Here is a 13,057-nt window from a genome sequence, read left to right as displayed (position 1 = left end):
TGCTTAGGATAAGTTAACAATGAAGTCATAAATTATTTTTGCCTCCTTCCTTGACCACTTACCTGAAAATACATGAACTTCATAAGCTTGGTGACTTCTGGCTCCAGGACTTCCACCGTCTTCTCATAAATCTCCACCCGGTTTGGCTGTTCGTTACATTTCACCTGCATTGCAAAGACGAATCATCCTTGTAGCATCAGTTTCTAACAGAGCTGTGGACTGCAACGGCCACTATCTTCTGGTTGTTTCACAGTGAATCCTGTCCCCATCTGAGGACAACAGAGGGACCCGAGAGGGAGCTTGTTCTCAAGGCAATAGTGACAGCAGAAGGGGCTGTTTCTCGGATGTGAAGTTCTCTCCATGCATGATAAGCAGGCACAACCCTGACTCTGAGAAATAAAAATGTTCTAACGCCTTTGTCGGGAGTAGAACACATGTGATAAGGACTCTGGATGTGGCAATGTTATATCATAAAGTTATCTGAGACTTTGTGTTGCAAAGTCCCATGGACACACAAGGCACCAGACTTCGGCTCTGCTATAGCTTCGCTGGGATAATTTTGGCTCTGTTGCCAACCTATTAAAAATCACTGGGCTTGTATGTGGCTAGCAGCAATTAAGTGAGTCACCTTCACTGGAATCCTAGAAAGCTAAATTCAAGGACTTATTCAGCTGCCATCCATCTCATTTCCAGACAGTTACTTGCAGTCATCACCAAACTTTTAGGGAAAACCCCAGCTGCCCAAGGCAATGCATCCTGCTTTCCTCCTCTGCTTTTGTTTCCAGTCATTGCTGACAGAAGGCTGTGATGGGGCTGACAGCTCTGGTGCAAATTTAGTAGCCCAGCAGCTGATCCACAGGGCACGAGAGGACAAATCGGCCAGCTTTACATGTGGGAAGGTGCAAAAGTAGCTTTGCCCTCTCTGTACTGGGGAATCTAATGTCCCTGCCCTGGTGTTTCATACTGCAGTCAGGCAACAGTGATGGCCATGAGGATGCAGCTGGCGGGAGGGAGGAGTGGTGCACATTTAGGTGCAGGCTCTGTTCTTCACCTGTAAACTCACGGTCTCTGATGTAGCACAGGGAGGTGTACGCGACTGAGCAGCCAGGCTGGGGGGCTGCGAATAGGACCCCCCCCGGCCGCGGCCAAGTGCGCCATGGCAAAGCACAGGGGTCATTGCAAGATCAAATCGGGTGGATCTGTAAATGAACCCTCTGCCATGGTGTCGTCTCCTGCTCCGTCACACGCAGCACTGCCTGCAGCCCCGGGGGGGAGGACGGGGCAGAGACCCCGCAAGCTGTGCTCGGAGACGCACAAATGTCGCGGGGGCGACTGGGATGCGAGGACATTGAAACGCCAAAGCAGATTATCTGTAGCACTGTCTTGCCATCAGCTCAGCCACAGCCTGCCTTCTGTTAGCGTAGCCAGGAGAGGCAATAGCAGCACAGCATCAAATATAAATGGGAGATAAGCAAATAGCCAATCAGCGGCAGAAAGCTCCATGGCTGGGTCTCATGAGACCATCAGCAGAGCATGACCCGAGGGGAACTGAGGTTTGACCTTTCCTGGGGAATTACAAACACGGGCATTGTCAACCATGTGGAAATATTTTTTCCTGGCTCCACAGAAGCGCTGCAAACCCTTTTATCCGTAGGGTTAATGGAAGTGCACTGCACCCGCCCCAACGCATTGTCATCAGTGTTTCTGCAGTGATCCAGCATGCGTTCACATTGCAGAAGACAAGCTCTGAGCTGGAGTCTGAATCACGATCAGTGGGCCACGTGGGCAACCTTACTCATGTCTGTAGGTGTTTGGAGGATGAAGCCACCGAAATTCAGGTCGGAGAGAGAAGGATTAGAAAACAGTTGAAGCAGAACTAACAGTAGAGGAGAATGATTAAATGTGGGGGTAGATCAGGACCTTCAGGTATATCAGCAGCAAAAAAAAGGGAATTTGGGGAAATGTTTCTGGAGTATCAAAGTGCTCCTTCATGCATCCTCGCACAACACCTAGAATTCTGGGGCTCCCGTGGGAGCAGAGAGCACACCTCAAAGTCTGGGCAGCAGTCTGGGATGCTGAAACCTGTCCCAGCTGCCTAATCTGCACTGTGCAAGTCAGGGAGAGCCTGAGCCTCCCACATCTCGAGAGGACCCGCTGTTTTCATCCCAGGCTGCCTGGGTTCCCTTCTTCACACAGCGCAAGAGTCCCATTTGGTACTGGGGCAATTTTTAACTGAAGCTGACGTTCCTGATACCATGTAATGGTATGATACCATGCAATGCTATTAGGAAAGTGTGATATAAACCACATCTGATGATTTCACTTTCAACTTCCAAAACCTAACTGCCTTTGCCTGAAGCAGACTCCATCTCCCCGCAACATGAGAGAGAAAAATATTCAAGTGGTGCACGGGGAAGGAAATAACCACACTGCTTTAATTAAAGCAGAGGCTACCCATTCTCCAGACAGAGAAGTGGATAAAGACCCAAGTGACAAAACACAGCACTGTCCCAAGTGCCATGCTGGACCAGAGCTGTGCTCGGCCGAGCCCTGTTAGCAGGTGTAGGACAAACAAGCTGGTCCTGCGGGGATGAAATAACTTTGGGTGTGACTGCTCTGTGGAGCAAGGGAGAGGCTCGTGAAACCAGGAAATGTATATAAGGCAGTCGGCTTGTGGGGAGTGTGACTGAGCTGAGAGACACTGCTAGGAGATGTCAGGGATGGAGCTTTCATATACATGAGAGCGCAGAGCAGATGCCCTTTGCTAGGGCAGCAGTATAGATCTGCTTCTGAAATGGCTACAGCTGCTAAGATCAGTGCTTCAGACTTTGGTGGGGAGAGGGCAATTTGAAGAGTCAGTGGTCTCTCTTTTCAGCCTTTCTATCTACTTCAGTCTTCTCTGATTTTTGTTCTTCTGTCTCCAGTCCAAACTAACCCACACTGAAGACAAAACTAACTAGGTGCTCTGGGAACATCCCTGCCTGGGAAGAGCTCGAGTACCTGGGGGATGGCTCGTGAGCAGCTCCTCCACGTGTAAAGCATCACGGCGTACTCGTGGCCTTCTTCCAGCATTTCATTCTGAAAGACAGAGAGGTGTTGCTGGGGCAGGGCATGCGCCCAAGGCTCAGCATCGCTGGGGCAGTGCCCGGGGGACTCACCATGCTGGAGTGCACCGTCGCCTGCTCGATGTACCTGGCAATGCCGGTCACAAAGGCATTTCTGTCTTCAAAGTTTGTGTCAAAATTAGCCTATAGGTGAAATGGAGAGATGGGGATTAAAATACAGGTAGTTGTTTGCTCACCCGATACAGTCCAGCATGGGATGCATTGGCAAAAAGCAGAAACAGTAGGTTTCCTGGGGCATGGGAGCAGCTTATGAACAGTTTGAGGTGCTGCACCTCTAAGTCTGAGTAGATTCATATATGCAGCCTGAAATGCTTCTGAATCACACATTTTCATGAGAGAAAATTGTGCAAGCTATATGTGTAAAAATATGGCAATCGAGACTGACAAATGCTTGTAAAATCAAGCCAAACCAGGTGGGGATCAGTTACAGGGAATTGCAGCCGCACCAGAGAGCAAACCTAGAGCAATTATTCTAAGGGTTTTAGCTTGGTAACTCAAAGACAGATGCAGCCTCATTAATTTCTATTTGTGCCCTGGCTTCTAGGGGAAGACCACATCCTGTCAGCAGGAATTGCACAGAATAAACACACAGAAAGGGCAGGGAACGAGATATCTGGAAAACATAAATATGAAATCAGCACTCATCCAGATGCTATTATGAGCGCTAGTGTTGCTCTTGCAAGCAGATGCTTTGGGATGAACTGTTGTTTTGGAAGTTGAGCTACTGCTTTGGGTTGGGACAGGGGAGCAAGAAAGCGCAGGGCAGGGGATGAAAAAGCAGCTCCTCAGCCTCTCTGCGCCGAGTGCCCCTTCACACGCTCTGCGCTCGGGTAATTTCCTCCGCGAAGGCTGGCTGATGGTATCTGTTGGAGGGCAGAGCCTACAGAACTCCCAGGCGCCCAGAGCAGCTCCTTGCAATGACATTAGCATTGCAGCGACTGTGTTCACCTCAATAACTGACTTCCTGAGTAGGAAAGCCGGGAGCACAGACCCGTGGCCGCAGGGCTACTCTTCTTAGTGCCTCCAGGACATCGTATGTGACAGGAAAAGCTGAGGCTGCATATGCACTTCTGGCTAGAGGGGAGAGGGCTACATACAAACCAAGTATGGTGAGGAAACAGGCTTGGCTAATATCTCTAGATCCAGTTTAGAAGAGGTTTTTTTTAGCCCCAACAGTGTGCACACATTGGTGGCCCCGAAAGGAGGCTGTGCCGTACGGCTGGACCCCGAGCCCCTCACAGGATGCAAGCTAGCAAAGAGTAAAAATGACTTAAAGAATAGATAAACAAAAATGATTTGAAGATTTTCCAGAGTGAGCTGAAATTTGAACAGCCCAGAACTGCCTTTGGTTCTGATAACCCGTATAGATACTAATGCTACTGAACGAGCCCGCAGCCTGACCTGCTGAAAGAGATACTGTAATTTCAGACTCCTGCATACATGGCACGGCAATCACTGTGCGGGTGTATTTATACACTGCCATGGGCAACTCATGAATTCAGGAGTGGCAGGATGGAGAAAGTAACCCCATATTATATTTAACCCTGGGTGTGTGCTATAGGGCAGGGTGTGGTGTGGTGGCCAAGCAGCCGAGGCATCCCGCTGCGAATCCAAAAGCAGGAGTTTGAGCCTTGCCCTGGGCTTATGCCAAGCTTTGCTTGGTCAGTGCAGCTGCAGCTAAATCTGTGGTTGTTCAAGGCAGGGAAGCGATTGTAGCGACCGCCCTCCCCTGCATGCCATCAGCTCCCCAGACCAGCAGCTCCAGCTGTGCGAGCAGCACAGGCCACACAAAGTCAGGCAGAACTTTGATTTTGACCCACTTAGATGCATGCACTACCATAAAAAGGAAGCATAGAAATACGTGCATAATAAAAGGTCGCTAAGAACTTTCTGCTGTTATCACAAATCTTATCTCCAGCTTCTTACCCGTTCATGCACTCTGATCCTCATTTTTTAACTTCCCTATGTCTTGGTCAGCTTTAAAGATCCCTTTCACCAATCTCTGGTGCTTTCCTTTTAAAGCCTTTGGGAACAGATTTGTGGCTAGATCTGTTCTGAATGTTTCCTTAAACATGGTGAACCCAGGATGTTTTCAGCTATTTCTCACAGCACCATGTGCCCCCGTGCTTTGCATGAGCTACTGGAACAACCCTCCCTGCCCCACTGCCTCCGGGAGCTGAAGGTACCTGGTACATGATGGAGGATGGAGGCGGTTCGATGCATGGCTGCTGGTCTGGAAGAGGCAGCTCCTCCAGTAAGTCCACGTTGGACAAGGCATCCTCTAGCGTGACGTGAGTGGTCATGGTTCTGGATGTTCAGTTTCCACGCTAAATCCAAAGGAAAAGAGAAGGTGATAGACAGCAGCCAGAAGACTGAGTCGGAAAGCACCAAAGGACAAAACTGGAATCACGACTTGGCACTGCAGGACACCTGATCCCAGTTTATCTCGTCTTCCTTTTCTTGTGTATTTAACCTACATCTCTACGATCTCTATGTCATCTCTCCTTCCGTGATTCAGCAGCAGAGTAGGAACACAGAATGAGAGGAATACAACTACCCACCCATGCCCTTCTCTGCTTAACTCTACGCAAAACTGCTTAAGACAGAGAACAACTGGGTGCTGCAGTGCAGCTTTAGCAGCCCCAAGTGAAAGCATGTGCTCTGAAATGCAAAGCGGCGCTATCAAAAATATCTCTCGAAACAGCGCTATTAGAAAAGTATGACTGATGCTGACACTCACATACTCTCCTTCTCACACACATGACCAGCACTGGAAACTGTAAACAACAAATTGCTTTCTCAAAGGTGAACCGGAAAGGATCGAGTGCTGCGCAGGCAGGCTGTGGCACTGCAAGCAGCACAAAAAGAAGTTGCTGCTCCTGCCGCGGAGCTGCCAACGGTGCCAGTCGCACACGAAATAAAAATCAAAGAGAAACGTTTCTGAAAGCTCACTGGCACGTACCCTAATGGGAACCTCAGGACTAACCTCTACGTCCCTCACCTCCTTTGCCATTCGCATTTGGTGTAAGAGCACAAGCATGGAGGGACGGCTGCTGTCACCCAGGATGAGTGCTTGTATAATCATGGCTACAGGGCTTCCCTGGTTAATACCTAATCCATGTGCAATAGCTGTGGCCAACCCACAGCTTCTGTCTCCTAGAAAAACACCCCGTTGCATTTAAATATTTGCAGAGAGAGAGCTCACTTAAAATATTGACATGTCATTTGATGAGCAAATCGTCCCCCCCTGTGCTTTTTTCCCCCCTCAGAGCCTGTCTAGTTTCAAATGTGAGCCATCGCGTTTTATCGCTCTAATCTGCAAGACAGTAGAACTCTCTATTGTTAAAGTTCCCATCAAGATACTCACATGTTTCAATAAAACACCTTGCAACCTTCTCTTTGGCTCAGGCAAGCGGACTGAGCTCTTTGCCTGCCTTGTCACAGAGCGTATTTCCCAATCCTTTAATCATCTCTTTGGCTTTTCTCTAAGCTTGATCCAATTCTGCAACTTTTTTGCTGACGTGCAGACACCGTAGCAGGGCACAGGGCTCCAGCAGTGTCTGCACAAGCGCCAGATAAAACAGCAATGTAACCTCCCTCCTTGCGTACCATCACACCCGTTCCGCTGGTCGCAACAGCAGCTCCGTAGGCGCTCATATTCAGCCGATTACCTGCTACAAATCCCTTAGGTTCTTTTTTTTTTTAAATTGAGTCATTGTTTCTAAGAATATAAGTTTGCTTTTAATTTCCAGCACTGGGAGCATGGAAGGACAATGGCTTTGGGACATCCATAAGTAGGCACACATGCACGCAGCAAGGACCATGGCCAAGGAGGATGCACGCTGTGTGCAGTCCTGGGCTGGCTTCGTGTGGGGTGACGAGAGGGATGAGCCTGCTGCTGTGCCTTTTATTATCATTGCTGCCTGCACGCATGGGCTGCAAGAATATGTATGAGCCTGGTAAAACCCATTCCACCTCCACAAATGCCTTCCCAAGGTAGCAGGCAGCTGAGAAACAGACTTGGTTATACCTGCAGCTGAAGTACCATGAAATAAGTGCCTGGAGAAAAAAAAAAAAAAAAAAATCTCAAGCCCTTTCCTACATGCTGAAATTTCTGTTTCCTTCTTCACCCCTCTTTGCTAAAATGGTTTCCTGTTACAAATTGTAGCAACTGTCAAAACCAGATTACGCCCTGGCACACCCGCAGGCAGCAGCAGCAGCTTCCCCCTGCCTGCAGGCAGCCCGTGCTGCCGGCTCCACTCGCCCGGCCCCGTGGACCTGCGCTGCCCACCGCTCCCCACCACCATCCTCCAGTGCCTCAAGACTCTCCTCTGGGTTCCCCGAACAACACCCCCGGTACTCACACATGCTTCAGTACACACTTCAGGCTGGGGAAGACAAATACCTTCCGGTTTATAGCTTTGAGGGCCGTGGTTGTTTATATGGGCACATTTCTCATTTTTCTGTAAATCCAATTCTAAGGCCGTTTGTGCAAGGTGTTGGCAGTTTGCTGTGATCAAAGATGCTTCCCCAATAACCCTCTGACACCCAGAGAGCTCAGCAACTCAAGGGACAAAATTATCGCCGCTGTTTGGGCCATACCAGGAGATGCAGTCCCAAATACGGCATCAGGGTCCTGCTGTGCCGGGCAGAGCTCCAACCTGCCAGACTAAGCCAGTCCCTGCCCTAAAGATCTTGCGCTCAGAGGAAGAGAGGCAGCGTGTAGAAATACACGGACAGAAGTGTCAAGCCATAGCGAGCGAGCGGTGCAATCGGCTGTCAGCCACCCTGCGCTCTGCCACAGCTGAGCAGAGTGTAAGAATCCAGATGCAGATGGAAAAACCACGCAGACTTTGAGGGTTTAACAGATGACTCTTTTTGGGGACTCCCAGTTTCCACGCTACGCTTTGTTAAGCCCAACAGTGAAACCAACGGAGGCTATGGGGAAAAGCGTGGTCTGCCAGGACTTCCCCTGGGTCTCATGCCCATAGCACACTGCGACAGGCGGCAACCTCGTAGCCAGAGCACGTGATGGAGGGGCTACTGGTCCAGGGCGGGCAGACCTGGATCATCACCCCAGATCATCCACAGAGGAGCAGCCTCGAGCGATCCCCCACCTGCCTGTGTCGTGGCCCCTCGCCTGCTCCTTGGGGTGGCTGTAGGGCTGTCGGGGACCCTGCTCTTGGTTGGGGTCTGCTGCCAGTTGTAAGCATCTAGCGGTTAGGTACCAAAGTTGGGGAAGGCTCTGAAGGCATCAGCGATTCCTTGGCCCGGTCCATGGGGCACTGCGTGGTGTCTCCCCACCACAGGGGCTGCCTGGAAGAGCCAAAAGGGGAAGTCCCACTGCCGCAGACCCACGCTGCCCACCCTCACCTTCCTGCAAAAAGGTTTCTAACACAAACATCCTGGGGCTGCCCCGGCAAATCCAGCTTCATCCCCTCAGTCCAGCGACGAGGGGGGCAGCTGTTAAGTAACGTGGCAGAGACCAAGCGGCTCCAGCCCAGGGAAGATGGGGATCCTTGGGGACGCTCATCAAAAAGTCCTCATTAAGCCTTAACCACCAGCCACCACCTGGGCCTCAGGGCAGGACGGCTGTGCTGGGAAGATGGGAGTCAGCCCATGTTGGGGGTTTTCCGACGGCGCACGTGGCTGTGGGGCTAGAGGCCACGCCACCCGGGGAGCAGCGCAGCAGCCTCCCCAGGAACGGGGCTTTTTTGCTGCTGTAACACATGCACAGCAGGTCAAGGCTTTCCCTCGCTCACAGGAAGCGTATCCTGCCTGCGTGGACTCACACGCAGCCACACTGGCTGCTGGGAGCCATCTCGCAAAACTACTTTCTTCACCATATCACGCTGCTGGTCAGAGAGGCTGAAGTCCCTCTGGTCCTACGTGTTTTGGCAAATCTGAACACGAGCCTGGCAGGAGCCAACCCTACCCCAGTGAAACACCGGAGAGGGATGCAGCCACTGGGCTGATTACCTCTTCTGCTAATGAGCATTGGTGCTAACGAGTGCAGTGTTGCTCACACTTTCTGCCCATCTGCTTGCAGAAACTTCCTCTCCCCATCCCACATCTCAATCGCAATCCCTCCGGCCACCTCTTACACCTTCTAAAGCCAAATGACCACACTGAGGCACCGGGACTTCTGGATGCTGCAGGGAGCCAGCCACGTGGGGTCCATGCACAGGGCACCACCCAAAAGCAGATATTAAGAGTTCCCGACACGGTGACTCCATTGCGGCAGCATCCTGGGGACCAGATTTAACAGACAGCGTAGGAAGGCTTTGAGAAGGAGCAAGGATGGACATCGCAGATGTCTGAACTTGCTAGGCAGGTCCTACCTTCCCCACTGGAATGCTTGCCCAGAAGTATTGGTGCAATATCATCCTCTTTGCAGCGAAAGGAACAAAGACATCTGTATTGTTAGAGCAGCTTGGGGGAACAAAGGAAGACTTTTAAAAGCAGGGCCATAATGAATATGTTGCATGCATGTGCGCTTGGCTTCGAAGCTGCACAAGCTGAGAGCTCTGGGGAAGTGGCACGGGCTGTTTCGGTTTTTCAGCTCTCCTGCTTCTACGGCAGACATTCACACCGGAGCTGCAGTAGCTACCAAGAGCAAGAAAGGAGGCAAGAAAAAATGGGAATTGCCCAGGAGATTGGCAGTAAGACAGAGTCCAAACCCTGCAAACCTAGGGTGAGACGAGCAGCAAAATGGCTTTTGCTGGGGAGATGGCAATATGGAGAAGGAGGACAAACTTCTGGTCACCTCCTGAGAATCTGGATTCTTCTCCAGCTCTGATGCCTAGTCTCTGGGTAGCCTGGGAAAATCACTTAATTTTGTTTTGCCCCTGTGATAATGCTTCTCACTCTTACTCCAAAATAGCATCTAACCTGTGGTCAGGAACCATCCTGGCCTGACAAGTACCCCAGCAGACTGATGTCTCAGGTTCATAAAAGCAGAGCAGTTCTGGTACCCACTGCCTTAAGGTAAGAGGAGGATAAATGCTCCTGGCCTTCAGTGTATTTTTAGTCAAGAGAATAACTTCAGGGTGCAAAAGCTTAGTTTGACCTTTGCCTAGAACACATGAAATTAGTCCCCTGTGTTTTAGGATGTATGTCATCAACCCCTTCTGTCATGCTGTAAGAATTATTTGTAATTGCAACAACCACCACCACAGTCAGGAGGTTCTTTGCAGGAGCAAATAAACACAGCTAGGACGAGCAAGGCTGGCAGAGTTGGGCTCCTGCCCGACACCGACGCAGATGTCAAAAACCATGAAACTACCCTTCCTATTAAAAAAGGAAGCCAAACTGCATGACTCCTGAAGCTGTTTTTCTGTATCTGCACTCTACGTTTTCTGCCATTCCATTAGGGCTGAGTTCCAGGCATTTATGCCATCCTTGTCTCTCAGCAACACAATTATTTTGGAATTTATTTCTTTCAGAATAACTTCATCATTATTTTTTCTGGTGCCAAAGAAAGAGGGTCAAAGAAGGAAGCAGGTATAGGAGGCTACATTTCCAATATAGTCGAGAAATTTAGAGCAAGTTTACAAGCAACCCCACCACTGACAGTTAAAATGTTTCTTGGGAAATTAAATCATACAGGACAGCATTGTTATTAGTTTGCCAATTATTGATCTTCCAAACCAATCTTCCTATTTTTCATGCAAAGATGATAATTGTTTGTAAATAAAATTATCATAAAATCAGCATAGTCTGCTTTGCTCAAGAGATCCTGGTCAGAAAATGGAAGATTGTTCCATATTCCTCGGGCTTCATTAATAACAATTAACTGTACAGAGGAAAGGAGAAAAGAATTATCCTTTGCAGGGAATCACCCTAGAATTATACGGCTGTGACAGACACCAAAACACCGGGCTAGTCACCCATCAGTGACTAACCCCAGACAACTGTCATCATGCAAAACATGAGGGTGCTTTTTCTTTCAGTATCTGTGCAGGGCAGGAGGGGCGCAGAGCGTTTAGCGACTCAGCCTAATTCTTTGAGATCTTTGTGATCCAAACCCCCCCAGTCAGGAACCCCCCATGGAAAGCGGCAGATGGCGAAGGGGGACAAGCTCTGCTGCTGGCAGCGTGTCCTCTGACAGCACACACAACCGTCACCCTTCCCCCTTCTCCAAAACAACCCTGAGAAGGCAGGGAGGTTTTAGTATGTGCCTCTTTTCCTTCTCCTCATTCCCTCCCGGTCCTTCCAACCTACGGAAATTGCCTGCAGAACCCATCCATTGCTCTCCAGGTGGGATGCGCTGGCACCACGCATTTCCAGCGTCCTCGGGTGGAAAGTTCAATACAAAGAAACGCTTCCCGGGGCGCACCTTGCTCCTGAACGGCCTCACGCACGGGAAACCCGGCGGTTTTGGAAGGGAAAGGTTTCGCCAACTCCAACCGATGCCAAAGCATGAACCTGTGGCCGCAGCTCCCAGCCCATCGCTACCGACCCTGGCTCAGACCCCGTCGCTTCCTCCTTCTCCCTCCTCCCCCAGGGACACCATATTTTCACGCCACGGGTGATCCGGGCGCTGGTCGGGAGCCCCCGCTGGGGCCACCTTCAGCCCCCGACCCGCCGCCGCCGCTCCTCCATCTCCTCCATCCTCCCTTCTCCCTGCGCCAAGCATCACCCCGACCCCGGCTCGGCTTAGCGCTGCCGCCGCTGCCCGCGGTGGGGCCTGCAGCTCCCGCCGGGCCCGGGGCTCGGCCCCTTCCCCCCGTCCTGGGGGCGCGGAGCCGCGATGCGGGGATGCGGCGCGGGGGGGAGGAGGGAGGAGAGGGAGATTTGCGCTATTTTTTTCCCCCGGCGCCTTGCGGTGGCTGCGGGGAGGCTGAATGCTGCAGGTAGCTCTAAGCATTGTGGGATACATCCCCGCACATCCCGGCCCGCCCGGGCCTCCTGCCCTCCCTCTGCCCCGGGGCGGCAGCACCTGCCCCGCCGCTGCCCCCCGCCGTCCCCGCTACGCCCGCCCGAGGCGGCCGGGGGGGGGGCACCGGGCTCGGCGGCGGCGGGCACAGCCCCGCGCAGCCCCGGGAAGGGTGGGAGGGAGGGAGGGAGGGGGTGCGGCCCCGCAGCCCCCGCGCAGCCCCCGCGCCCACCCCCGCCCCGCTCACCTGGCGCTCCGCGGGGTGCGATGCTCCGCGCCGCGGGATGCTCCGCGCCGCCCGCACAAAGAGCAGGAAATGGCTGCAGCAAGTGCACTTCCGCGGCTCTCCGCCGGCCCCTCCGCACGGCGGCGGGGGGAGCCCCGGCCCCCGCCGCGGGAAGGGGCTGGAGCCGTGCGGGCGGCTCCTCCCCCGGGCAGCGCGGGGGATGCGCGGCGGGGCCGGGGGCCGCATCCCCCTGCGGCGGGGTCTCCTGCCGCGGCCGCTCCGCTGGGGGAAGGATGGGGTGGCGGCAGTGCGGCGCCGGCGGGGAGGGGGAAGGCCACCAGCCCCACCGGGTGTACGGAGGGGACAGGCCGGGGGCGGCTGCCGCAGCCCCCCGGAGGCCTGTCGCTGGGTGAACGCGTTCGGGTCGCCGAGAAGGCAGGTCCCAGCTGGCATTCCCCATCTCCCTGCTGGTGAGCCTGCTGGGTGTCTGGTATTCAGCCTCTCTTCCTCTCAGAGGACCGGTACCATCGTTAGGTTTTACCTACCATTTTAACGAAAGCCCTGTTTTACAGAATACATATAAAGCTTTGGATCACGGAGTGTGTTAGGGACCAAAATCAGAAGGCGATGCCTTTGCTGAGAGCTCCAAGCCTCTTCTGAGTCAGCACCACATCCAAAAGATCTTCCTTTTGGCATTTTTGGCATCTGGCATTTCTTCAGGGACAAGTTTCTAGTCCTTCTGTTCATGCTTCTTTTTAAAGCTCCAATATAGCTCTTCAGATTTACTGTGAAATCCAAACTGGACCTCTTACAGCTTTCAGAGGAACA

General features: G+C 52.3%; 1 protein-coding gene across 7 annotated transcripts in view; it reads right to left on the bottom strand.

Annotated features, from left to right (window-relative positions):
• CYFIP2 (cytoplasmic FMR1 interacting protein 2) overlaps positions 1–12,539 on the bottom strand; it is a 55,565-nt gene extending 43,026 nt beyond the window's left edge. For 3 of the 7 annotated variants that reach the window (XM_054841623.1, XM_054841622.1, XM_054841624.1), the window contains exons 1-5: positions 12,251–12,539; positions 5,312–5,452; positions 3,159–3,248; positions 3,001–3,078; positions 63–164 (exon numbers count right to left, since the gene is read on the bottom strand). In XM_054841623.1, the coding sequence (XP_054697598.1) occupies positions 63–164; positions 3,001–3,078; positions 3,159–3,248; positions 5,312–5,428 (387 nt within the window). In that variant the 5' untranslated portion in view covers positions 5,429–5,452; positions 12,251–12,539. Of the gene's footprint in view, positions 1–62; positions 165–3,000; positions 3,079–3,158; positions 3,249–5,311; positions 5,453–6,087; positions 6,212–12,250 lie in introns of those variants that run through there. The other 4 variants (XM_054841618.1, XM_054841619.1, XM_054841620.1 and 1 more) reach the window with 4 other exon arrangements.
• Positions 12,540–13,057: the final 518 nt, after the last annotated feature.

Source organism: Grus americana, chromosome 14 (assembly GCF_028858705.1).
Source record: "Grus americana isolate bGruAme1 chromosome 14, bGruAme1.mat, whole genome shotgun sequence".
Lineage (NCBI taxonomy): Eukaryota > Metazoa > Chordata > Aves > Gruiformes > Gruidae > Grus > Grus americana.
Note: the sequence above shows the minus strand (reverse complement) of the source record. Positions and strands in the feature narration are given on the sequence as shown.